Source organism: Drosophila albomicans, chromosome 2R, assembly GCF_009650485.2.
Source record: "Drosophila albomicans strain 15112-1751.03 chromosome 2R, ASM965048v2, whole genome shotgun sequence".
NCBI lineage: Eukaryota > Metazoa > Arthropoda > Insecta > Diptera > Drosophilidae > Drosophila > Drosophila albomicans.
In genome coordinates this window covers 5091108-5117781 of record NC_047631.2, presented here as the reverse complement: position 1 = coordinate 5117781, position 26674 = coordinate 5091108, and the positions used below count along the sequence as shown (strand labels likewise).

Genomic DNA, 26674 nt, shown 5'->3' with positions numbered 1-26674 from the left:
AGAAGCAGCAGCACATCCAAAGACAGATGCTGCTGGGTTTTGTTGGTTGGATGGAAACAATGGCAATTGCAGAGCTTTGCACAAGTTGCCTCGCATAAATATTAATTTTTATGCAACAAAAGCAGCCGCAGCGGCAACAGCAACAGCCGTTGCACCAGCATCAGCAAAAATAACAATAGCAACATGCGTCGCTTATCGCCTGCAAGAGCCGCAAAGTATGCAAGCGGTTTTTCGCTTTGCTGCGGCGTCTGTTTTGCACACCCTGCACACAAATCGCAATGGGGTAGTTTGGGATTATGCTCCATTAATCAAATGAAGAGTGATTTGCTAATTGAATAAAATGTTAACGGAAGAGGATAAGTGAATGACTGTGAGTTTTTGAACATGAAGTTTAGTGCATATGAAATTTACGAGCTGTTTTATTGTTTCGGCCATATTTCACACAAAGCTCATCGTTGCATCTATAAATGAAAAAATATTTTTGCTTTAAATCGTGGAAAATATAAACCAAAATTCAATTGTTTCTTTTTGAATAAATTAAGGCAACTGATTGTAGGGGAAACAAAAGAGAAGACCATTGAATTTTATATCAGTGTTTTCAATTAGATATATATATATTTTTTTTTTGCAGGATATTTGAGAGATTGCGATGATGCTAGCGATATGCTGCTAGCATATCTCTGGGTAAGTACTTACTTATGTGTGAACATTATTCTTCGTCGTATTCCTTTAGTAAACCGCAAGAAAGGGAGAGAAGTAAGTTTTTGCTGGCAGTGAACGGGATGTAGATGTAGGAACTGTAGCTTGAGCTTGAGCTCGACCGCAGCGGCAACGTGGCAATGCAGCTGCATAATGTGGCATGTGGTTAGCATTAAAAATGATATGCAACATGAGCCGCATCTGGATGCAGTGGAAAACTGCTGCGAAGGGCGGGATATGGTATGCGAGTTCGGAGTGAGGGGAGAGTTTTGAGGTGCAGCAGGCAGTCACTGACAGCAGCATGGCAATTATAATCCACACACGACCAGACGCGTACGACGACTAGTCGCCCCACCCACCAAAAATTTGGCACGCACACCCAACCGAGCGTATGTGGCTTAAGTGTGTTAACTGTAGCTTGAGGATGCCACGATTGCGATTGGTGGTTTGGGGAAAGGGAGCTACGTTGGTCGGGGTGGCAGCAGCAGCTGCCACTGACACACAATGAACACATCAACATGACACTGTCGGCCTGACAAAAGCTTAGCAGCAACAACAGCCAGCTGAGTGGCAACCACAGCTACATCTACAGCTACAGCTCTCCACATATCCATGTCCACATGTATAGCTGGCGCTCAAGCGAAGGATAGACATTCACATGCTCGTCGCTTTCTTTGATATCCGCTTCCGTTTTTCGTAGCGGCACTCTCTCACATTGTTATGTAACAAGCTTTTTATGTGATTACCTTTACCTTCTGTTAGTTTTACTATAATTTGGCCTTTACTTTTAACGAGATTGTTGTCAGATTTTTCAGCTTGAGAGCAGCTAACACGCATCGCCATGAAACTAAAACGTGCCACCATTTGAGCATAAAATGCAGGATGCTTCAGCATTCATGATTGCTCTGCACCAGAGTATCACTGTTAATACTTATGAGCACTTGTATGAGTACGAGGGCGATGAATACTAGTCCGAGTCTATTGTACTGTATTCTGCGACTCATTTCCTGATACCTAAGCGTACAATGGCCAGCATTAAGTTGACTATCAACAAATAAGACAGCAATAGCAGAGTGTACTGGACTGTGAGATACTTGTAAGGTTATATTTTTAAAAACGTTTTTGAATCAGAGAAGAAATATTCTAAATGTTGTAGTGAATATTTCAACCAAAGTAAATAAATTGTAGATTCAATTTATTTGTAATCCCACATTTGAATTAAGAAATTATTATGTATTATTCCACATTTAAAATAAATTATTATTCCTTAATACGCAACACTTTAAATAAGCACTATCAATCAGCGAAGGAAGAAAGGTTATTAAGATTTGCAAGCGAAAAGAAAGAAATGAAAGTATTACCTCTCTTCAAAATTAAATTTTCATTAACTTAAGTATACCCGCTACCCATAGGGTAGAAGAGTATTATAACTTTGTGCCGGCAGGAAATGTATGTCAGGTAGAAGGAATCTCCGATTAAAGTATATTTCTTGATCAGCGTCAACAGCCGAACGATCTAGCCATGTCCGTTCTTCCGTCTGTGTGTCTGTCCGTATGAACACCTAGATCTCAGAGACTTAAGAGATAGAGCTATTATTTTTTTTACATTTGTTATGTTTGCACGCAGATCAAGTTTGTTTCAAATTTTTGCCACGCCCACTTCCGCCCCGCAAATCAAAAAAAATCGAATAACAAGCGTAATTTTAAAGCTAGATGTCAATTTTGGTTTATACAATAATAACTAGTAGTTATGATTCCTAATTTGGTTGCGATCAGATAAAAATTGTGGAAGTTATTAAAGAAATACTTTTGTATGGGCAAACACGCCTACTTACTAGGGTCTTAGTTGCTTTAGATGACAATCTCCGTCTATGGTATTTTGAATGTACTATATCCCAAATATAGTATTTGGTATATTTTTAGTATTTTTGCAGTATATTTGGTATATTTTGAGAAAAATATCGCAAAATATATTTCCAGCGGGTATCACAGTCGAGTGCACTCGACTGTAGCTTTCTTACTTGTTTTTTAATTACATTGATAGATTTTATACCGAATGTCTTTATTTTAATTTATTTTAAACTTTGTATCTATCTATTTGCGACTCCTGATACCCAAGTGAATAATGGCCAGCATAAGGTTGCCTATCAGCAAATTGTTACGGACCGTTTGTCCTCTCTGGCGCCGCGCCGGCTGGCTCATCGGTACTCAGGTAGAGATTATGCGCAGTCCGCATAATCGATAACTTCACCGACACGGCTGGCACAAACGATCTCTAACAACGTAATAATCGGAGTGTATCACCTCCGGCACTCCGAATTTAAAGAATACCTCATGAACTAGGAAGTTCACGACATCCGCGGACGAAGGAAAAATGATCCACGACTATGAAGATCCAAGCGTGCCCACGTTTGGATCGTGGATATTTCCCCAATAAGTCTATATACAATTTCTGGAATGGGAGATCGGTGAGTATTTCTTTTCCAAGGCCGGCCTGCGTTGAATAATTCAGTGATTTGGTCTCCTTGCAGGTTGCACATCCCCGTAAAAAGTCTTGAACTTGTACCGCTATGCCAGGCTAGTAAAAATGCCTCCGCAGTGCATGTAAAGTTTTCGCCACTCCGCCGAGTGTCTCGTCCGAATGAGTTTTTTGGATTAGTCCAGCAGTCTGGTATCCACAACTTCCAACTCGCCTGGGTCGTCCCATCGTCAACCGACTCCTCCGTTACCCTCTTCAACAGCATGCCATTCTGCACCTTTACATCTGGCAACCGATGTTGTTGGCTGGTGACATCGCTAATCAGCTGCTTATAGTCGGTTGACTCGAACTTAGTCGTCACCATCCCAAGAAGATCCTCCGGCGTCACACCCAACTCCTCTACGCTTCTTGACAGTCCCCTTTTTAAACTGCATCGTGAACGGGAAAGCCTGAGTTCCAGTGACTATCTGGCCAGTCTCCCTGTCAAATCTTTGAGACTCATGAGCCATTGAAGGCTTGCGTGGTCGGTGATTACTCTAAATGACATCATCTCAACATAGCACACTTTTTCGATCACTTGGCCGCGGAACGCGGTCGGCCGGAAGATCGTGCTGGACGATCTTGGCTGTTCTTTTTTTTTGTTGTGTCATTGAGGAGTCGCTCGATAAACGCAAGGTGCCCTTCGATACCAGATTGAGAGTGTTCAGAATGTACTGCAGCAGACAAATGGCAGCGATTGCGGCGTCTTTAGCTGCATGTTTGCCGAGTACATTACGCGGGATCAACCGATGAGTTTCACGCAGGAGAACATGGAATATTTCCGCAAGAAGATGGTCCTCGAAATCTGCGGCGGCGCCCTGTGGAATTAACCGATTGATTGATGTGGATTTTGCTTGATCGAGGAGTGCACCCCGCCAACTTTGTTCCGTCCTTATGAAGTTTTTTTGTACACCCGCTATCCATAGGGTAGAAGGGTATTATAACTTTGTGCCGGCAGGAAATGTATGTAACAGGAAGAAGGAGGCATCTCCGACCCTATAAAGTATATATATTCTTGATCAGCGTCAACGGCCGAGACGATCTAGCCATGTTCGACTGTGTGTCTGTCCGAGAGACTATAAGAGATAGAGCCATCATTTTTTTCGACAGCATTTGTTATGTTTGCACGCAGATCAAGTTTGTTTCAAATTCAAAGCTAGAGTTACGAATTTTGGTATGTATATACAGTAATAACTATAGTAGTTATGATTCCTGAAAATTAATTAATTAAGTTATTAAAGAAATACTTTTGTATGGCCAAAAACGTCTACTTACTAGGGGTCTTAGTTGTTTTGGCTGACAATCTGGTATATCGATATACCACATATACCATTTGGTATATTTTTAGTATTACTGTAGTATATTTGGTATATTTTGAGAATAATACCGCAAAATATATTGCTTTTATTCAAAATGGGTAGCGAGTATCTCACAGTCGAGTACCCTCGACTGTAGCTTTCTTACTTGGTTTTTTATTATTGCATTCATTATTATTGCCGATTTTACAATTTCTTCGATATCCGAAATTTTGCCGATTCTTACATTTTTTTTTTCATTTTCCAACATTTTACCGATTTTTGAAATTGTGCCGATTTTACAATTTTTTCCGCTCAAATTGCTCGCTCACTCAACCATTCATTATTTTATTTATTTATTATTTATTTTTTTTTTTCATTATTTAAGATTTAATCGTCTTGGTCGCTGCATTGCTGACTGTAAAATAATTGTAAATGTATAAATTCATAATATCGTAATATCGTGTATGATACGTTACGCTCACAGCCTACTTACTGTTATTCATTACTATAAGTGCAGCCATGTCGGTGGAGTAAAATTTGCGCTGTCGAACGAGATAAGAGCAGTCTCCTGGCTCTATGCTAGTGGTCAAACTTTATAGACTCCCTACCTATTTTTACTCAAATCTGTTCTGCCGTTCTTGATTTAAAAGTCGTCAAACTTTCTAGACTTTCTTTTATATATATAGATGTTTACTAATTTATATATATGCTGTGTCGAACACCACGAGGTTCTACTCGTCTAAGCCTACTCTGTTTAACTAACTTGTCGGCTCAGTTCAATGCTGGGGTGGGTCGTTGGCTTCGATATATGTATATTAAATTGTAGACAGAGTGGCAGAATCGCGGAGAGGGACGGTACTTATTTCATATTAATTTTTAAGCTCGCATATTCGGCGCCAAAGAGGTTTAATTTAATGCATTTTCGGTAACATTATTTCGCTAATACTTCACAATTAGACTTATTTTCAAGGGCGGTCAATACCCTATAACTTTTCTTAATACTTAAGGCAATAAACAACTATATATAATACTACAAATGAGGATATGGCAGGGGTTTATACCTATACTGTTGGCATTATTCAATTCAATAGTATATTATTATTTATCGGCCAAACCGTATTCACATACATACTTTTGTTTTTATACCCACAACACATAGGGTAGAAGGGTTTTATAACTTTGTGCCGGCAGGAAATGTATGTAGAAGGAGGCATCTCCGACCCTATAAAGTATACATATATATTCTTGATGAGCGTCAATAGCCGAAACGATCTAGCCATGTCCGTCTATCCGTATGAAACACTGGATCTCAGAGACTAAAAGAGATAAAACTATAAGTTTTTTTTTTGACAGCATTTATTATGTTTGCACGCATATCAAGCTTGTTTCAAATTTTAAAGCTATACTGCGTATTTTACAATATTGTATACAATATATAGTGTATGATTCCTGAAAATTTGATTGCGATCAGATAAAAATTGTGGAAGTTATTAAAGAAATACTTTTGTATGGGCAAATCGCCTAGTTGTCATAGTTGCTTTGGCCGACAATCTGGTATATTGTGCTGTCTATGGTATATTTTGAATGTGGTACTATATCGATATAACAAATATACCGTTTGGTATAATTTCAGTATTTTTGTAGCATTTTCGGTATATTTTGAAAATAATACCGGAATATTTTGCTTTTATTCAAAATGGGTAGCGGGTATCTTACAGTCGATCACACTCGACTGTAGCCTTCTTACTTGTTACATTTCCTTTTATTTAGCGAAATTTTCAATTGCACGGCAGCTGTTTTGTTTGGGTAGTGATGCGTTTTCCTGTTTTAAAACAGCTGTTTGTATCGGTGGAGTTATCGATTGTGCGGGCTGCGGGATGGAACTCCACCTGAGTACTGATGAGCCAGCCGGCTCGGCCCCTGGGAGGACAAACAGTCCGTAACAAAATAAATGTGCGTCAAGATAGCTCCGCAACTTTAGCGTCACAGATCGATAAAAAAAATATCGGCTAAAAAAAACTTTTTATTTTCGTCTTTTTACGTGATATTTAAACTAAAATTAAAAAAGTTTAAATGCAAAACAATAGAAAATTAAATTATCTTTCTATTAAATCCATGTTCGTCAAATTTCATGCAGTATTTATGCACTAAAATCGTGATTGAAAAATTGGGGTAGCAACATTTTTGCAAATATCTCGGCTTTGACGAGTTGTCGGTCAAATCCGGCTTATGACAAGTTATAGAGTATTGTTTTATCAAAGCCGATACCTTCTAAAAATGTCATAATCCGTTTAAAACTACTCGTTTCTGAGATATTTCAGGAAAAGTACGATAACCTCAGCATTTCCAGCACCCATATCAAAATGAGCACAAAAATTAATGCTGCCGATTAATGACAATATATAGTATTTATGATTCCTGAAACTTTGTTTGCGATCAGATAAAAATTGTGGAAGTTTTAAAGAAATACTTTTGTAAGGAAAATCGCCTAGTTGTCATATGCTTTGGCCGACAATCTGGTATATTGTGCTGTCTATGGTATATTTTGAATGTGGTACTATATCGATATAACAAATATATTTCATCAAATCACTGGAACCAGCGTGGAACCAGTCAGTGTTAAATAAAACCATTTGGACTTTGGCGGGACTTCAAATACTTGCAGAAAATAACTAAATGAAACAAATATTACTAAAATTTAAAATTACATTTAAATACTCTATTTATATATATATTACTTTGTTATAATTAATAAATATACGCAATTTTATATTCTTATTTAAATGAAATTTTGCAGTTTACTTGATCACTGTTAGCGGCAAAACTTTATGTTAACGCTATCATCAAATTATTCTTAATATTTGCAGAACTTATAGGCCATGTCGCGCTATTTCATTCTATTTCTATAGACAAATATTTTGCTTTTTGTTTTATTCAAATCGGTTAAGCCGTTTTCGGGAAAATTCAATTTTTGTGATTATTGCGAAAATTACAAATAAATTTCAATTTGGCATGGCAACGCTTAACATCTGCGAAGCTAGTAAAAAGTTAGCGTCGAATTTTTGTTTTGCAGATTTTTCAACATTTTGACTATGTACATAATTGGTCAATACTTTAAAAAATAGATAATTAACATATGTATCATTTCCCAATATATACTACATAGCAAATTATCATAGTTTCCGAGAAAATTCAAAATAACATCTACATTTTTCGATTATACGCTCTCCTAGACTTTGTCTGAGAAGGCGCGCATTGCTATAATATAAACATAAAAAATTCGAATGCTTTGCAATTTGTTTATTCAAATCGTGATATTCGTTTTCGAGAAAATCGCATTTTAGTAGAATAGTACACATTTTTGAAATTTTGCGCAATACCTAAAGTAGTTAAAACGTTGCCAAATTTTAAAAATGGCGATCATGCACATACCTATTTATCATATTTATTACCCATATATATCCCCAACTTATTGGCCATGTCGCGCTATTTCATTCTATTCGAATCAAATAGACAAATATTTTAAAAACAAAATTTTCATTTGTGTTTTTTCTTTCATAATGGTATTGAGTTAAAGTTGTTATATATATATATATGTAAATTCAGATGAGTTGCAGTCATAATATAGCTCTTCAATTATGCTCTAATATACATAGTATGTTCATAGTTTTATAATTATGGTAAATCAAGTTTCTAAGGTTGTGTAGAAAATCTAATCAGAAAAAGACAGTACAGTACTAAATTGATATACCACAAAATATAAAAAAATATAGTGAAATTTATATTTGGTATATTGATATGGTACTATACTCAGTATATACTATAGAGTGCAAAACGTACCAGATTGTGTCAGCCAAAGCAACTACGACCCTTAGTAAGTGGGCGTTTTTTCCCATGTAAACATGTACATATGTATGTGTTTGTGTTACCTTCGCTTGTGAAATTCTTGATAATAATTAATATCTATTACACAGGAAAGAGTAAGAAACAAATAATAATTCAACGCAATGGATTCATCTATTCCTATAAGCACAAGCCTGAATCTACATCAATTACTAGGCCTTGTACATCAATTACCCACCTATGAAGGCCCACCTGACAATCTTGAGAGATTTATAAGTAGAGTAGAACAGCTACTATTGTTAGCCGGATCAGTGCACAAAGCAACATGCGGACAGTACTTGCTAGGAACTATCCGTGACAAAATTAAAGGCAGAGCAGACGAAGCACTGAGTGTCTGCGATGTACTCCTCAGTTGGGATGACATTAAATCAAATCTCAAGCGACTATACTCCAGCAAGAAGACAGAAGAAATGCCTGTTAGAGAGTTACATACTCTTCCGGATGGACTCAGTATGGGAAGATTATATTTCACAGCCACGAGAATAAGAAGTGAATTGATGTCACTGGCCAGAGAAGCAGACCCTAGTGGACACTCCCTCGCGTCCAAACGTGACCAATATGACAGATTCTGCCTAAATACATTCCTAGTTGGATTTAAGGACCCACTTAGGTCAGCCATTAGAAACCAAAGGCCAGAGACGATCGAGAAAGCGTACGAGTACGGACAGCTTGAACTAAACTGAACTAAACTTTTCTAGAAGTGTCTGAGTAAACATCCTAGAAACCATAACACCGACAAACAATACATTAAGAACACAACCCAAAAATTGTAAAATTCAAAATATCGTCGGAGTTCGTGGCATATACCAACAACACGTCACCGAGCCATCCTTCTCCGTTCCGGCCATTCCCGCCTATGGTTGACTGTATGGCCTTCTCTTCGGACTGGGGGGGGGGGGGGGGGGAGGAGTTAACATGCCCCTCTCTCCGGCCACATGGAATAATGCCGATCCGGAAACTCCAAGCCTACTCTATGCAACTCCAAGCCTACTCTATGCAACTCTGACGATAATACACTCATACATAGATTCTGACATACACACATGTTCATGCCTTTTGTAATAAATTGCCACAGTCTTATTCTGTTCTCCAAACAGCACAGTGCTTTTATTTGTGAGTATTTCTAACATATTACATATTATCATTGATTAACCAATGATTTGATTTTACTGGGTTTCCCTTAATCCTATAACTAGTTTGTTTTAATTTGTTTAAAACTATTTCTAGATGAATATGAATCATTATTGTTCCCAGAATATACAACTGTCCGAATAAGAATATTATTGTAATACTAATTTTTTTATTGATCAAAGGAAGGCCTGCAACTTCAAATAGTGTCTCGCAATTTCGACCCGCAAGCCAAGGTAAGCAATAAAATGTGTAATTTTTTGATATATTTTTTAATATGGTATGAAATTTTGTAGATTGTCAACATGAATCTGATTTTCTCTTATGCACTGAAATCGCAGTTATGGACACGCTTATGGATACTGAGGCCTCTCTTGGTTGGGAATGCCCTGATGCATTCGTCGCACTTGAATGGCCCAACCTAATATATAGATGTTTACTAATTTATATATATGCTGTGTCGAACACCACGAGGTGCTACTCGTCTAAGCCTACTCTGTTTAACTAACTTGTCGGCTCAGTTCAATGCTGGGGTGGGTCGTTGGCCTCGATATATGTATATTAAATTGTAGACAGAGTGGCAGAATCGCGGAGAGGGACGGTACTTATTTCATATTAATTTTTAAGCTCGCATATTCGGCGCCAAAGAGGGTTAATTTAATGCATTTTCGGTAACATTATTTCGCTAATACTTCACAATTAGACTTATTTTCAAGGGCGGTCAATAGCCTATAACTTTTCTTAATACTTAAGGCAATAAACAACTATATATAATACTACAAATGAGGATATGGCAGGGGTTTATACCTATACTGTTGGCATTATTCAATTCAATAGTATATTATTATTTATCGGCCAAACCGTATTCACATACTTTTGTTTTTATACCCGCAACACATAGGGTAGAAGGGTATTATAACTTTGTGCCGGCAGGAAATGTATGTAGAAGGAGGCATCTCCGACCCTATAAAGTATACATATACAAGTATATTCTTGATCAGGGTCAACAGCCGAAACGATCTAGCCATGTCCGTCTATCCGTATGAAACACTGGATCTCAGAGACTAAAAGAGATAAAACTATAAGTTTTTTTTTGACAGCATTTATTATGTTTGCACGCATATCAAGTTTGTTTCAAATTTTAAAGCTATACTGCGTATTTTATTGTATACAATATATAGTATTTATGATTCCTGAAAATTTGTTTGCGATCAGATAAAAATTGTGGAAGTTATTAAAGAAATACTTTTGTATGGGCAAATCGCCTAGTTGTCATAGTTGCTTTGGCCGACAATCTGGTATATTGTGCTGTCTATGGTATATTTTGAATGTGGTACTATATCGATATAACAAATATATTTCATCAAATCACTGGAACCAGCGTGGAACCAGTCAGTGTTAAATAAAACCATTTGGACTTTGGCGGGACTTCAAATACTTGCAGAAAATAACTAAATGAAACAAATATTACTAAAATTTAAAATTACATTTAAATACTCTATTTATATATATATTACTTTGTTATAATTAATAAATATACGCAATTTTATATTCTTATTTAAATGAAATTTTGCAGTTTACTTGATCACTGTTAGCGGCAAAACTTTATGTTAACGCTATCATCAAATTATTCTTAATATTTGCAGAACTTATAGGCCATGTCGCGCTATTTCATTCTATTTCTATAGACAAATATTTTGCTTTTTGTTTTATTCAAATCGGTTAAGCCGTTTTCGGGAAAATTCAATTTTTGTGATTATTGCGAAAATTACAAATAAATTTCAATTTGGCATGGCAACGCTTAACATCTGCGAAGCTAGTAAAAAGTTAGCGTCGAATTTTTGTTTTGCAGATTTTTCAACATTTTGACTATGTACATAATTGGTCAATACTTTAAAAAATAGATAATTAACATATGTATCATTTCCCAATATATACTACATAGCAAATTATCATAGTTTCCGAGAAAATTCAAAATAACATTTACATTTTTCGATTATACGCTCTCCTAGACTTTGTCTGAGAAGGCGCGCATTGCTATAATATAAACATAAAAAATTCGAATGCTTTGCAATTTGTTTTATTCAAATCGTGATATTCGTTTTCGAGAAAATCGCATTTTAGTAGAATAGTACACATTTTTGAATTTTTGCGCGTTACCTAAAGTAGTCAAAACGTTGCCAAATTTAAAAAATGGCGATCATGCACATACCTATTTATCATATTTATTACCCATATATATCCCCAACTTATTGGCCATGTCGCGCTATTTCATTCTATTCGAATCAAATAGACAAATATTTTGCTTTTTGTTTTATTTCAAAATTCAATTCTTGTGATTATTGCCAAACTAATATTACCATGGTGGCAACACGTGTTACGGCCGAAAAACTTGGTGGCAACTCTGGAACATAACTATCTACCCAGCAGAACTGGAGGTGTCGATTGGCCATGGGTAAGTACTTACCTGGGTACATTTCATCATAAAGAACGCATTGCTAGGTGCCCCTTTGTAAGTAGTGGTGGTCTGCTAGTATGTGCTTATTTCCCCAGCAACGAACTAGCGCTCAGAACTGCAGGGCAATCATTTTGAATATATATATATATATATATATATGTAAATTCAGAAGAGTTGCAGTCATAATATAGCTCTTCAATTATGCTCTAATATACATAGTATGTTCATAGTTTTATAATTATGGTAAATCAAGTTTCTAAGGTTGTGTAGAAAATCTAATCAGAAAAAGACAGTACAGTACTAAACTGATATACCACAAAATATAAAAAAATATAGTGAAATTTATATTTGGTATATTGATATGGTACTATACTCAGTATATACTATAGAGTGCAAAACGTACCAGATTGTGTCAGCCAAAGCAACTACGACCCTTAGTAAGTGGGCGTTTTTTCCCATGTAAACATGTACATATGTATGTGTTTGTGTTACCTTCGCTTGTGAAATTCTTGATAATAATTAATATCTATTACACAGGAAAGAGTAAGAAACAAATAATAATTCAACGCAATGGATTCATCTATTCCTATAAGCACAAGCCTGAATCTACATCAATTACTAGGCCTTGTACATCAATTACCCACCTATGAAGGCCCACCTGACAATCTTGAGAGATTTATAAGTAGAGTAGAACAGCTACTATTGTTAGCCGGATCAGTGCACAAAGCAACATGCGGACAGTACTTGCTAGGAACTATCCGTGACAAAATTAAAGGCAGAGCAGACGAAGCACTGAGTGTCTGCGATGTACTCCTCAGTTGGGATGACATTAAATCAAATCTCAAGCGACTATACTCCAGCAAGAAGACAGAAGAAATGCCTGTTAGAGAGTTACATACTCTTCCGGATGGACTCAGTATGGGAAGATTATATTTCACAGCCACGAGAATAAGAAGTGAATTGATGTCACTGGCCAGAGAAGCAGACCCTAGTGGACACTCCCTCGCGTCCAAACGTGACCAATATGACAGATTCTGCCTAAATACATTCCTAGTTGGATTTAAGGACCCACTTAGGTCAGCCATTAGAAACCAAAGGCCAGAGACGATCGAGAAAGCGTACGAGTACGGACAGCTTGAACTAAACTGAACTAAACTTTTCTAGAAGTGTCTGAGTAAACATCCTAGAAACCATAACACCGACAAACAATACATTAAGAACACAAAAATTGTAAAATTCAAAATATCGTCGGAGTTCGTGGCATATACCAACAACACGTCACCGAGCCATCCTTCTCCGTTCCGGCCATTCCCGCCTATGGTTGACTGTATGGCCTTCTCTTCGGAATGGGGGGGGGGGGGGGGGGAGGAGTTAACATGCCCCTCTCTCCGGCCACATGGAATAATGCCGATCCGCAACTCCAAGCCTACTCTATGCAACTCCAAGCCTACTCTATGCAACTCTGACGATAATACACTCATACATAGATTCTGACATACACACATGTTCATGCCTTTTGTAATAAATTGCCACTGACGAAATAGTCAGTCTTATTCTGTTCTCCAAACAGCACAGTGCTTTTATTTGTGAGTATTTCTAACATATTACATATTATCATTGATTAACCAATGATTTGATTTTACTGGGTTTCCCTTAATCCTATAACTAGTTTGTTTTAATTTGTTTAAAACTATTTCTAGATGAATATGAATCATTATTGTTCCCAGAATATACAACTGTCCGAATAAGAATATTATTGTAATACTAATTTTTTTATTGTTCAAAATATCTTTTGAGGAGGTGTATTGAAATATACCAATTTGGTATTTTACATTACAAAAGATTCTTGATTTTGATTCTTGTTTCGCTCTCTGCTCTTTAAGCTCTCTTCCCTTTTGTATTTTTGACAGAGAACGGACAAGTTGTAAAGTAAAGAAATATAACAAGAATTGATTTAAAACAAAACTGCAGCCTCATTTAATTGATTCACTTGTTCTTTTCAAGATGAGCGGCAACCAAGCGGTCGTGGTGCTAAATTGCCGCGTACGCACCCAGGCATGTAGATACTACAAATCGCTGACATGTGAGATCGATATTGGGCCAGAGAGCAGCACAACGGTGGCAAAGATGCTCACCTTTTGCTTTGGCTTGTCATATGAGCCGCAAGATGGCGCCGCAGCACGTTTGCCACAGCAAATTTGCATGGCTTGTTTGCCATTGGCGAAGCCAACGAACTTTTGCGTTTGGGCCTCAACAACAATGCCAATAGCCACAACAATAATAACAGTGCTGCCGCTGCCTCCGCCAATCAACAGTATGTTGTGTACGAGCTGCTGGTAATTAATCGGCGCAATGAGGCCAATCCACGATCCACCGAGGATCGAAGAGGGAATAATTGCCATTCAAGTACGCATCAGGGCATTCCCAACCAAGAGAGGCCTCAGTATCCATAAGCGTGTCCATAACTGGATTTCAGTGCATAAGAGAAAATCAGATTCATGTTGACAATCTACAAAATTTCATACCATATTAAACAAGTGAAAGCTACAGTCGAGTGCCTCGACTGCTGAGATACCGCTACCCATTTTGAAAAAAGAAATAATTTTGCGATAATTTAGATGTACCGAATAACTGCAAAAATACAGTCTTACCAAATAGTATATTTGGTATATTGTATAGTACCGCATTCTTACCATGACGGCACAATTACCAGATTGTCATGCAACTAAGACCCCTAGTAAGTAGGCGTGTTTGCCCATACAAAAGTATATTTCTTGGCATTCCCAACCTGATTGAATTTTCAGATCATAACTGAGCATAACTCTAATTCTCTAATTCTTCCGGGGGCGGAAGTGGGCGTGGCAAAAATTTAACTTGATCTGCGTAAACATAACAAATGTTGAAAAAAATATTATAGCTCATCTCTTAAAGTCTCTGAGAAGGTGTTCATACGGACGGACGGACAGACACACAGACGGACAGACGGACATGGCTAGATTCTCGGCTGTTAACGCTGATGAATATATCCTGTTACAACTTTACAGTTAAACCCTTCTACCCTATGGGTAGTTATAAAAATATATCAAAAAATTACACATTTTATTGCTTACCTTGGCTTGCGGGTCGAAATTGCGAGACACTATTTGAAGTTGCAGGCCTTCCTTTGAACAATAAAAAAATTAGTATTACAATAATATTCTTATTCGGACAGTTGTATATTCTGGGAACAATAATGATTCATATTCATCTAGAAATAGTTTTAAACAAATTAAAACAAACTAGTTCTAGGATTAAGGGAAACCCAGTAAAATCCTTAATCAAATCATTGGTTAATCAATGATAATATGTAATATGTTAGAAATACTCACAAATAAAAGCACTGTGCTGTTTGGAGAACAGAATAAGACTGACTATTATTTATTTATTACAAAAGGCATGAACATGTGTGTATGTCAGAATCTATGTATGAGTGTATTATCGTCAGAGTTGCATAGAGTAGGCTTGGAGTTGCATAGAGTAGGCTTGGAGTTTCCGGATCGGCATTATTCCATGTGGCCGGAGAGAGGGGCATGTTAACTCCTCCCCCCCCCCCCAGTCCGAAGAGAAGGCCATACAGTCAACCATAGGCGGGAATGGCCGGAACGGAGAAGGATGGCTCGGTGACGTGTTGTTGGTATATGCCACGAACTCCGACGATATTTTGAATTTTACAATTTTTGGGTTGTGTTCTTAATGTATTGTTTGTCGGTGTTATGGTTTCTAGGATGTTTACTCGGACACTTCTAGAAAAGTTTAGTTCAGTTTAGTTCAAGCTGTCCGTACTCGTACGCTTTCTCGATCGTCTCTGGCCTTTGGTTTCTAATGGCTGACCTAAGTGGGTCCTTAAATCCAACTAGGAATGTATTTAGGCAGAATCTGTCATATTGGTCACGTTTGGACGCGAGGGAGTGTCCACTAGGGTCTGCTTCTCTGGCCAGTGACATCAATTCACTTCTTATTCTCGTGGCTGTGAAATATAATCTTCCCATACTGAGTCCATCCGGAAGAGTATGTAACTCTCTAACAGGCATTTCTTCTGTCTTCTTGCTGGAGTATAGTCGCTTGAGATTTGATTTAATGTCATCCCAACTGAGGAGTACATCGCAGACACTCAGTGCTTCGTCTGCTCTGCCTTTAATTTTGTCACGGATAGTTCCTAGCAAGTACTGTCCGCATGTTGCTTTGTGCACTGATCCGGCTAACAATAGTAGCTGTTCTACTCTACTTATAAATCTCTCAAGATTGTCAGGTGGGCCTTCATAGGTGGGTAATTGATGTACAAGGCCTAGTAATTGATGTAGATTCAGGCTTGTGCTTATAGGAATAGATGAATCCATAGCGTTGAATTATTATTTGTTTCTTACTCTTTCCTGTGTAATAGATATTAATTATTATCAAGAATTTCACAAGCGAAGGTAACACAAACACATACATATGTACATGTTTACATGGGAAAAAACGCCCACTTACTAAGGGTCGTAGTTGCTTTGGCTGACACAATCTGGTACGTTTTGCACTCTATAGTATATACTGAGTATAGTACCATATCAATATACCAAATATAAATTTCACTATATTTTTTTATATTTTGTGGTATATCAATTTAGTACTGTACTGTCTCTTTCTGATTAGATTTTCTACACAACCTTAGAAACTTGATTTACCATAATTACTACTATGAACATACTATGTATATTAGAGCATAATTGAAGAGCTATATTATGACTGCAACTCTTCTGAATTTACATATATATATATATATAACAACTTTAACTCAATACCATTATGAAAGAGAAAACACAAATGAAAATTTTGTTTTTAAAATATTTGTCTATAATTGAAAAATGATTATATGTATATACATAATAAGTTCCAGTGAAGTCCTGGACGAAATTTGATGTAGCGCAAATATTTCGAAAACAAAATTTTCATTTGTGTTTTTTCTTGCCAATAATGGGATATATATGGGAGTGATAAAGTTGTGCATGATCGCCATATTTTAAATATATACGTTTTAACTACTTTATATTGCGCAAAATTTATGTGTACTATTCTACTAAAATGCGATTCTCGAAAACGAATATCACGATTTTAAACAAATATGCAAAGCTCTTCAATTATGCTCTAATATAGCATTTGTTCGCGTTTTCTCAGATTATTCAAAATGATTGCCTGCAGTTCGAAAGCGCTTTGTTGCTGGGAAAATTCTCACAACTAGCAGACCACCATGTAGTGATATGGCGAGGTAAGTACTTACCCATGGCCAATCGACACCTCCAGTTCTGCTGGGTAGATAGTTATGTTCCAGAGTTGCCACCAAGTTCATAAAGGGTGGCCCAACTTTCAGCCGTAACACGTGTTGCCACCATGGTAATATTAGTTTGGCAATAATCACAAGAATTGAATTTTCCCGAAAACGGCTTAACCGATTAGAATAAAACAAAAAGCAAAATATTTGTCTATAGAAATAGAATGAAATAGCGCGACATGGCCTATAAGTTCTGCAAATATTAAGAATAATTTGATGATAGCGTTAACATAAAGTTTTGCCGCTAACAGTGATCAAGTAAACTGCAAAATTTCATTTAAATAAGAATATAAAATTGCGTATATTTATTAATTATAACAAAGTAATATATATATAAATAGAGTATTTAAATGTAATTTTAAATTTTAGTAATATTTGTTTCATTTAGTTATTTTCTGCAAGTATTTGAAGTCCCGCCAAAGTCCAAATGGTGTTATTTAACACTGACTGGTTCCACGCTGGTTCCAGTGATTTGATGCACCTGCGAAATGAACTTGTTTTTGCGGGTTAGGAAAAGGTCAATTTTCTCAAAAACAGATAATTGGATTTCAACCAAAATTGCTATATATCTTCCTTATAGTTGTATCTATGAAAGTATAATGTGCGCTATGGCCGACAAGAAAGTCAAAAAAGAGTTACGGTCATTAATCGGCAGCATTGATTTTTTGTGCTCATTTTGTATGGGGCTGGAGCTGAGGTTATCGTACTTTTCCTGAAATATCTCAAAAACGAAAAGTTTTAAAATTATGAATTTTTTGAGGGTATATTTATAAAACAATACTCTATAACTTGTCATAAGCCGATTTGGCCGACAACTCGTCAAAGCCGAGATATTTGCAAAAATGTTGCTACCCCAATTTTTCAATCACGATTTTAGTGCATAAATACTGCATGAAATTTGACGAACATGGATTTAATAGAAAGATAATTTAATTTTCTATTGTTTTGCATTTAAACTTTTTTAATTTTAGTTTAAATATCACGTAAAAAGACGAAAATAAAAAGTTTTTTTTTGCCGATATTTTTTTTTATCGATATGTGACGCTAAAGTTGCGGAGCTATCTTGACGCACATAAATAAAACAAACAGTATCGACACTATCGATGGTTGGGCGCTATCGATAGTGCCATCAATAGCTGGCGTCTCTACTGTTCTGTGTAAAATCGTAATCAATTAAAAAAAAATAAAATTACATGAGAAGCAAATTGGAATATGCATGCTCTTCCTTCAGCAACCTCAGCAAATCAGCTTTGTCCAAGATTCAAAGCCACGCAAATTGCCAGTTAAGAAAATCGCTGGGACTCATTAAGTGTACACCCGTCCCAATAATTTATCATCTGGATTTTTTTAAAGGTTCCGCAAAGAACAAAAAATTAATTTGCAATTCTAGTATTCTCCTTCTATTTAATGAAAAAATTGCACATTTAAAAAACTATAATTTTGAGCTATTTTTTACTGACGGATCTGTTACAAGAACACATTCGAGTGAAGCCTTTTTGCACGAGAGGTCAAAGCACATAGCCAGTTATTACACAGACAAAGTACTGTCTTCACTCTCTGCCGAACTCCTTGCAATTGACAAAGCACTTGACTTCGCCTTATCCAACAATCTTCCTCGTGTCGCTATTCTTACGGACAGCAAAAATAGCATTATCAACCTATGCAAAACAATCCACGACAATCATATTGCAGCCAGCATCATTGAAAAAATAAACCGGCATCACCATCTAAAGTTCATAGAAATTCATTACATTCCGGGACACTCCAACATCCCACAAAACACAATAGCCGATAATGCAGCCAAAAACGCACCCACAGAAGGCAGCTTCACATTGCTAAACTGGTCAGTCAAAGACGCAATCAACGAGATATACAAACGCATTAATATGGAATGGGAAGAGGAGTACAACTCCTTCGTAGTTCGTAAACCTCGAGGTTTCTGTGACATCTTTTCAGCTTTAATCAAGAAACCCTAGTTTTCCAACAATAAATTCAATATGAAACCAAAAGACATAAAAACGATCAATCGCTTATTAAGTGGTAACGGCTTCGATAAGGCCACTCTTTTCAAAATGCATGTCACGTTGGACGACTTGTGCGATACTTGTGGAGCTATCGATAACGCTTCACATGCAATACTCAGCTCTTCAAAATACGATGCTGTACGTCAACGTTACCCAACACTGAGGAAACACAACAACATTCACGCCCTCTTGAAGGAAGGAAACGTTGAGCACAATAAAACCATCATAGACTTCGTAACAGAAACAAATTTGGACCTCTTATTGAACATTTCAATCAATTGCTAGTGACGTTTTTCACCTTATAAAGGCGTCGACCAGTTCTCGGTCGGGTGCTTAGGGAGCGGCCAAATATGTAATTCCCCCTGCCCATGGGTCGGGAGGTAACTTAAAACACAAAAAAAAAAAAAATAAAAATAATATATGTATGAATCGCTTTTTAAAAAGAGGTACATATGTTAAATATAAACGAATGACGAATGTCCGCAACACCTAGTGAATCAAGTACAGACATGCTGGAGTATGATTGCAAAAGCACAGGCTTTGAAAAGATTCTGTACCAGATAGTACTACACGAAGGACTACAAAAAAGAGTAATATTTCTCAACTTCTTGTTCATATACATACAATTATCTATAATTGTATCATGGTTCAACGCTACTCCGCTCTTTACGTCATCGATATCCCATACGTGTGATCAGTATACCGATATTTCGGCATTTTGACAATATGCATAATATGCATTGCATATCTTCATGTCAGTTGCAGTTTACAATTATGCTTTATTCAGTTTATAGCTTATTCCAATAGGTTTTAAATATGAAAGAATCAAGTAATGTTTAGGTATTTAAGTAAGCTGTGCATTTTTGAGCCACTGCCACTATATTGTACTGTACTGTAAATCAAAAGTAATGTTTTTGCTTCTCAGTTTTTATCAGAAAATAATCTAGAATTTATGTACATAGATTCTAAAAAATTACAATTGTAGTATAATAAGCTCGATATAGTGTCATTGAATTCTGCTGCGATTATGGCTCAGTACGCTCCGTTTATTCAACCGTATATAGAATACAATCAGAATGGTTGGGGACCATGTGAAGTGCCCGAGCTAGAGGTGCCTTATCAGCCATTTTGTAAGAGCGATCGCCTGGGCAAGATCAGTGATTGGATGGTCCCGGTGCAGGACAAGAAATATTCTAGCAAGTATGCCTCGACATTTGGCAATAACAGTCAGTATGCGTATTTTCATGAGGATGATGACGCCACCTTCCACTTGGTGGATGGCAACAATTTGCGAGACTTGAAACCTTATCAACGCAATCGCTATCGTCCCAATCAACGCAACAATTTGCGTGGTCATGGACGCAACGCTCGGGGCAACACAGTTGGTGGAGGAGGCGGTGGTGTTGGCCTTGGTGCCGCTGGACTTGGGGCTGGCAATAAGTATGGCAAGGGGCGGGACATGCGTCGTGGTCATATGGGTCGTCGCTTTATCCGAAATGCGCCAGTGCGTCTGCGAGAGAGCTCTGTTGTGGTTCGTTCCGACTGGGTGTCTGTAGAGGAGATTGATTTCCCTAGGCTGTTGAAGTTGTCGCTGCCACACATTAAGGAGGGTATCGATGTGGCCACTTGCGGCAGCTTGGAGTACTATGATAAGCAGTGCGATCGCATTAATGTGAAGAAGGAGCGACCTCTGCAGAAGATTGATCGCATCATCACTGTGCCCGGCACTATAGATGATCCCATCATCCGTCGTCTGTCAAAGACAATGGGCACTGTGTTTGCCACAGACGATATAATAGCCTCCATCATGTGCTGCACTCGTTCCGTTTACTCCTGGGACATTGTTATAGAGAAGTTGGGCTCGAAGATTTTTCTTGATAAGCGTGACAATGCACAATTCGATTTGTTGACCGTGAATGAGACATCGCTTGAGCCACCGCAGGATGAAGATGGATTTATAAATTCTCCGCAGAGCTTGTCCTTGGAGGCAACATTGATTAATCACAATTTTAGTCAGCAGGTGCTCAAGCTTGGCGATCAGGAGCCCAAGCACAAGTTCGAAGAACCAAATCCCTTCGAAGCACCTGGGGTTGAGCTCGCCTCCGTTGCTTATCGCTATAAGCAGTGGAAACTGGGCGACGATGTGGTTGTCATTGTGCGTTGCAAGCATAATGGCGTGATGAAGACTCCTGGCGGGGAACTGCAGTTTCTTTCCATCAAGGCACTCAACGAGTGGGACTCAAAGGTGGCAAATACCGTCGAGTGGCGCCAGAAATTAGACAGTCAACGTGGCGCGGTTCTTGCCTCGGAATTGCGCAACAATGCGTGTAAGCTGGCCAAGTGGACTGTGGAAGCGGTGCTCGCTGGTTCAGATCAACTTAAAATTGGATATGTTTCGCGAGTCAATCGTGAGTATCCCTCATAGTGATCTTTAGTTTTTTTAAGCCTCTCTTTTATTTAAGGCAAAGACCATTTGCGCCACGTTATTCTGGGCATGCAACAGTTTAAGCCGCTAGAGTTTGCCACACAAATCAACCTAAATATGGACAATGCTTGGGGTGTGCTACGGTGCCTTATCGATATTGTAATGAAGCAACCGGATGGAAAGTTTCTAATCATGAAGGACCCAAACAAGCCGATGATACGCATTTACGAAATACCAGAAAATGCCTTTGACTCGGATGACAACGAAAATGAGGATACCAGTGAGGACAAACCATTTACCAAATAGATAAAACGTTACAGTATTTGTTTCTTTTCCATAACATATAATTTGCACATATAATATTTTAAGTATTCATTTCAGATTATACATTCATTAATACACACAGTCATCTTTTAAAAATAGTAGTGTAATCTAATAAAATGTCATTTCATGACATATTTATTTGTTTTTTCATTTGCAAATTTATAATAAGTTTTTGGGCACCTCATAAAATTGAGATGTTTTATATTTTCTCATTTTAGGCTGTACATTCGTGTTCTTATATATACATATTCGATATTATAACTTTGTCCCAACAAGAAATGAATGTATGTATCAGGCAGAAAAAAATATTTCCAAGCCCATACATTTTTCTTAAATTTTTTTGGGAACTTTTTTAATTGTTGCACGCATCTTACGTAATTGTCGAATAGTAAGTGTAATTTTGAACACACATGGAATAATACTTACAGCCCTTATAACTCGTGGAAGTGCACTGTGCACCGGATTGACGATTTGGTGGCATTAAATCGAATATTGCATTTATCGAGCTGAAATTTGGCATACTTCAATAATAGACCACTCTAAATATTTAAGCAAACTTCCAAGTAAGTGTGACCACGCCTACTCCAACTGCCCATATAGACATCATGACGTATACGTGATATTTTATTTTAATTTGTTTTATTTTATTGTCACAAAAGTCAGCTGTTCAATCACCTGACTCTAAAAATCTATAAAAATTGCATTTTTAACAAAAATATTTATTTATACTTTCTGTCTAGGGTATCTAGTTTAAATATATAAAATAAAAATTAAGATGTTCTTCCATAAAATTTTGGACTTTATGCCACCAAATCGGCATTCTCTAAGAAATGCTTGTAATGAATTAAATGAACAGATACGTTTTTTAAATTAATTTAATTTATTTGTTTTTCTCTAGGTGAACCTTGTTCTGTAAATGCCCATATATACGTAAGTGGTTTTGTTTTCGCTTGACTTAATATCTAATTTAATGAGATCAAATCATTTTGAATGTTTTCAGATATTCGAACTTGCTACCAAATAAATGTTTAGTCGCATTTGACTAATAGTTACCCTCGAGTTGCGAGTCCAGATAAATGAGCTCCTGACAGGCTCCAAACACAGGAGGCAGCTGCGCTTGACTGGCGCTAAACAATGAAAATAAATACAATTTAAATCGAGTTTTTGACCAAAAGAACAAACGCGTACGAACGGACAATACATATGTTAGACAGTATACATGAACGCATACACACATCTGTGTGCATTCATTTCCCCAGCTCTCTACACACTTCCCCGGCAGAGTTCCATCTCAGGAGAGTCACAGTTTGATGATAACATGTCCGCATCAATCATTGCGGTTCTGCATACACATACAAAGAAATACAAAATGAAAATGAAACCAAGTTAAATAAATGTTCATTGTCAGCATGTGTAGCATATAGATGACATTTGACATTCCCACTTCCCAACGACACACGCTCACACACAATCGCAATCACATACTCCCCCGTACAGTAGGTAAATGGTGAGAGGGCGAGAGCGAGTAATTGAACTATAGTCTCTTGTTTAGCTGGAGATGTCTCAGGTTCGATAAATCACAAAATGGCATCAATCAATGCAAATTTCGAGGCAATTTCATTGTATTGTATTGACTGTGTCGCATAAAATATTGTGTAACACTAAAGAGGCTTGCAGCGAGAGAGAGTTTAATTAAATTGTTGTGGCTGCCACACGATTTAAGTTTGGTACAAATTCAATTACAATCTAATTATGTGCCTAATTGCTATCCTGTCATCCACTAAACCCTTGGGAGCACAGTCGTAAACAAAACTCAACCTAACAGCAAAAATATTTTCCACAAATATGCAAAACTAAAAAACCTTGAAATTTGCCTGTTGAATGAAGTTTTATGTATGAATAAAATCAATTTGATAGGTGATTAAATTCAAATGATTTAATTGTTTTAAATAGTCAACTGTGGTTGTTCACTCTCATATGTTAAATAAAAGGTATGCATTGTAGATGCTTGTCATATGTTTGTCTGTATTTATTTAGGCAATTTCAATACTATTGACATTTGTTTGGATGCTACTTTAGCCATAAGTTAAAGCTGTTTTAAGTGTTAGAGATTCAAACAATCATCGAAAAAATGAGATTTATTGTGGGAGATCAACTAGCAGGTACCCTTTCAATAGAAATAATTTAAATTTAATTCTCAACAGCAGCAATTGGGCAATTTGTATCTATTCTGATTAATTATAAAATATCAATATTTTTTATGAAATGTAAAGGAGTGTGAAATAGATAGCTCATGTCATTATTTTATGGTTATTAGTCGCAGTTAAAAATGAAATATGTCTTGTGAGCAGTCATAACAGATTTCAGGCTATACAACAAATGCAGGGTAGCGAAGCACTTGAGTGTTATTCAATTAAAACATTTTGTTTGCAAAATCAACATATCCGTTGAAGCAACAAAATGACTTTTGTTGATGGTTTAAAGTGGTTGCCACAGTAAAGTTATTGCGTTTGGTTAGCTGCCTCAGTGGCTGTTGGCGGGGGTTCCCCCTCGATTCCTCGGCCCCTTTTCTCATGGACTTGCTGAGCTGCTCTCTATGCACTGGACATTTCAAGGTCTGCGCTTGGCTAACCACGCTGTTGAAAGGCGTTTAACAAACTGCGCAGTTGGCAACGCAATGGGAAGCTGCAACAACTCCAAAACCAACTCAAGTGGCGCCCCGATGCAAAACTTTTGCGCATTTTATCCTGCATATTCAGGACTACTCGTACACTGTATGATGGGCTGAGGAGTTCGGCTGGTGGAGGTTGTGACTGTTGTGAGGGCTGCGGGCTGTTGGCTGCTCACTGCGAAGCCAGTGGCACTCAGCCGAAGGCATTTGCATATGCAACCGCAACCGCTGTTGCTGTCGCTTCTGCCCCGCTTCATACAGCTTGCCACCAATCCCAGGCCCGAGTGCTAAATGTAAAGTTAAGCGTTGAATGAGGGCGACAAATTGCAAATTAAACTCTTTTGCATTTTACACACATGAAAATAGTTGTAAATAAAAATTAAACTTTTTCCACAACTGCAAATTGAATTTAGCTTCAATTTAGTATGAATTCCCCACATTCAATCTCTTCAAATGCAACATCGCCTGCTCGATGTTTCCCTCAAATGTTCAACATTAGTGCCGGCGGCCTTTTAACCGTTTAAGCAACAAATCTGCCAAATGTCAAGCTGAACCTTACCCTATACATAGTACCCCAGCTCCATTCCCATTTTTCTACTCTCTGCCTAACAAGAAGTCAAGAACAAAAAAATAAATAAAAAAAAAGAAAAAAAAGGCCCTCTAGCGTTTTCCCTTTACTGCGGAATTTGAAAAAGAGTTTAGAATTGGCTTGGAGTATAAACTTTTGGATTCCTTGGATTTGCGTTGCCTTTTGGCATATTTAATTTGGCGACTTCTGTCAGTTGCGTTGGTCCAAAAGACATTGGCCATGTCAATTTTCTAACTGTTTGCGAAAGTACCGTTAACTTTTCAAATGCAGCTCATTTAAATATCATTTGTCAAGTAAACTTTTATCCCCACAATCCAGCAGTTAAACTCGGACTTAACCTTTTAGAAGGTGGGCCGAAGTACCAAACTCATTTCAACGTTTTCTTTGATTGAGATGGCGTTCATTCTATTTAATATTACACTTGAAATAATTAATTAGTAGCTTGGTTCTTATTAATGATCACGAAAGTAAGGTGCACGAATCTAAATTAAACTTGATCCACGCATATGGCTATATCGTTTCGGCTGTTGTATATATGTACTTTAAGGGGTCCAAAATGTCGCATTCTGTCCATTACATATATTTCTGCTAGGAACAAACTTATATATATCATAATTTATATATATAAATTGAATTATGGAAAATACGTATTATGGAAAATTTAATTTTTAGAGAATCTATATTGTAAACTTGAAAATATGTCAATAATATTTGACATAATAAAAGTTCAGTGCAGACATCATACTAATAATAATTGTATCGAGTGTTAATCATTACTTGAGGAAATATGTATGCAAAAAATGTATGCCTCCTGTGAGAATTGAACTCACGACCCCTGGTTTACAAGACCAGTGCTCTGCCACTGAGCTAAGAAGGCTTCTTGCGTTATGCCACTAAAAAAGTCAACAAATGTGGAACAAGTATCAATGATCACACCCTTATGATAACAATAGAAGATATCATATCGTAGTTCATTATCTAAAACATATGTTTGATGTTAAGAAAATTAACAATAATGGAGAATTGGATGTGCTAAAAAGTAGCAGAGCTATAAATTGAATTTGAACCGATCTTCAGTGATCTGGTTAGGCGGGAACTTTTTTATATAAAATGAGTTGGTTTTAATACAAATTTTTGTTCCCGCGTCTCACAGGGTCATTTGTGTCTGCAGGAAATGTATGTAATAGTAGAAGTCATCACCGATCCTCTAAATTATATATGTTCTTGATCAGCGTCACCAGCCAAGACGATATAGCGATGTCTGTCTTACCTTCTGTCCGTATGATCTCAG

At 37.2% G+C, this 26674-nt stretch overlaps 2 protein-coding genes, 2 long non-coding RNA genes and 1 other non-coding gene across 6 annotated transcripts; 2 read left to right on the top strand and 3 right to left on the bottom strand.

Annotated features, from left to right (window-relative positions):
• The first annotated feature begins 9499 nt into the window (after positions 1 to 9499).
• On the top strand, positions 9500 to 9968 carry LOC127566217 (uncharacterized). Of its 2 annotated transcripts, none has more exons than XR_007955499.1 (3): positions 9500 to 9530; positions 9731 to 9781; positions 9842 to 9968. It is a non-coding gene; the product is annotated as an uncharacterized LOC127566217 (long non-coding RNA). The 2 variants fall into 2 exon arrangements; XR_007955498.1 differs by having other exon boundaries at positions 9507 to 9530; positions 9645 to 9781.
• A 4503-nt stretch (positions 9969 to 14471) lies between these two features.
• LOC127565859 (uncharacterized) lies at positions 14472 to 15394 on the bottom strand. The gene is made up of 3 exons (XR_007955258.1): positions 15372 to 15394; positions 15114 to 15164; positions 14472 to 14512 (listed from the first exon to the last, which is right to left on the bottom strand). It is a non-coding gene; the product is annotated as an uncharacterized LOC127565859 (long non-coding RNA).
• A 391-nt stretch (positions 15395 to 15785) lies between these two features.
• LOC127565858 (uncharacterized) lies at positions 15786 to 16489 on the bottom strand. The gene is made up of 2 exons (XM_052006590.1): positions 16475 to 16489; positions 15786 to 16412 (listed from the first exon to the last, which is right to left on the bottom strand). Exon 2 carries the CDS (start codon positions 16377 to 16379, stop codon positions 15801 to 15803), a length of 579 nt encoding a protein of 192 aa, XP_051862550.1. The 5' UTR covers positions 16380 to 16412; positions 16475 to 16489; the 3' UTR covers positions 15786 to 15800.
• A 3791-nt stretch (positions 16490 to 20280) lies between these two features.
• Positions 20281 to 22225, top strand: LOC117575991 (eukaryotic translation initiation factor 3 subunit D-2). Its single transcript, XM_034260488.2, has 2 exons — positions 20281 to 21782; positions 21837 to 22225. The coding sequence occupies exons 1-2, from the start codon at positions 20402 to 20404 to the stop codon at positions 22103 to 22105; spliced, it is 1650 nt and encodes a 549-aa protein (XP_034116379.1). The 5' UTR covers positions 20281 to 20401; the 3' UTR covers positions 22106 to 22225.
• Positions 22226 to 26188: 3963 nt separating this feature from the next.
• Trnat-ugu (transfer RNA threonine (anticodon UGU)) lies at positions 26189 to 26260 on the bottom strand. Its single transcript has one exon. It is a non-coding gene; the product is annotated as a tRNA-Thr (tRNA).
• Between the last annotated feature and the right edge of the window lie 414 nt (positions 26261 to 26674).

What these genes read in the sequence shown, in the direction of transcription:
- LOC127565858 (XM_052006590.1), bottom strand. Translation starts at nt 16,379, where the DNA reads ATGGATTCATCTATTCCTATAAGCACAAGCCTGAATCTACATCAATTA.
- LOC117575991 (XM_034260488.2), top strand. Translation starts at nt 20,402, where the DNA reads ATGGCTCAGTACGCTCCGTTTATTCAACCGTATATAGAATACAATCAG. An exon ending in ATATGTTTCGCGAGTCAATC is followed by an intron (nt 21,783 to 21,836) that starts GTGAGTATCCCT and finishes CTTTTATTTAAG; the next exon opens with GCAAAGACCATTTGCGCCAC.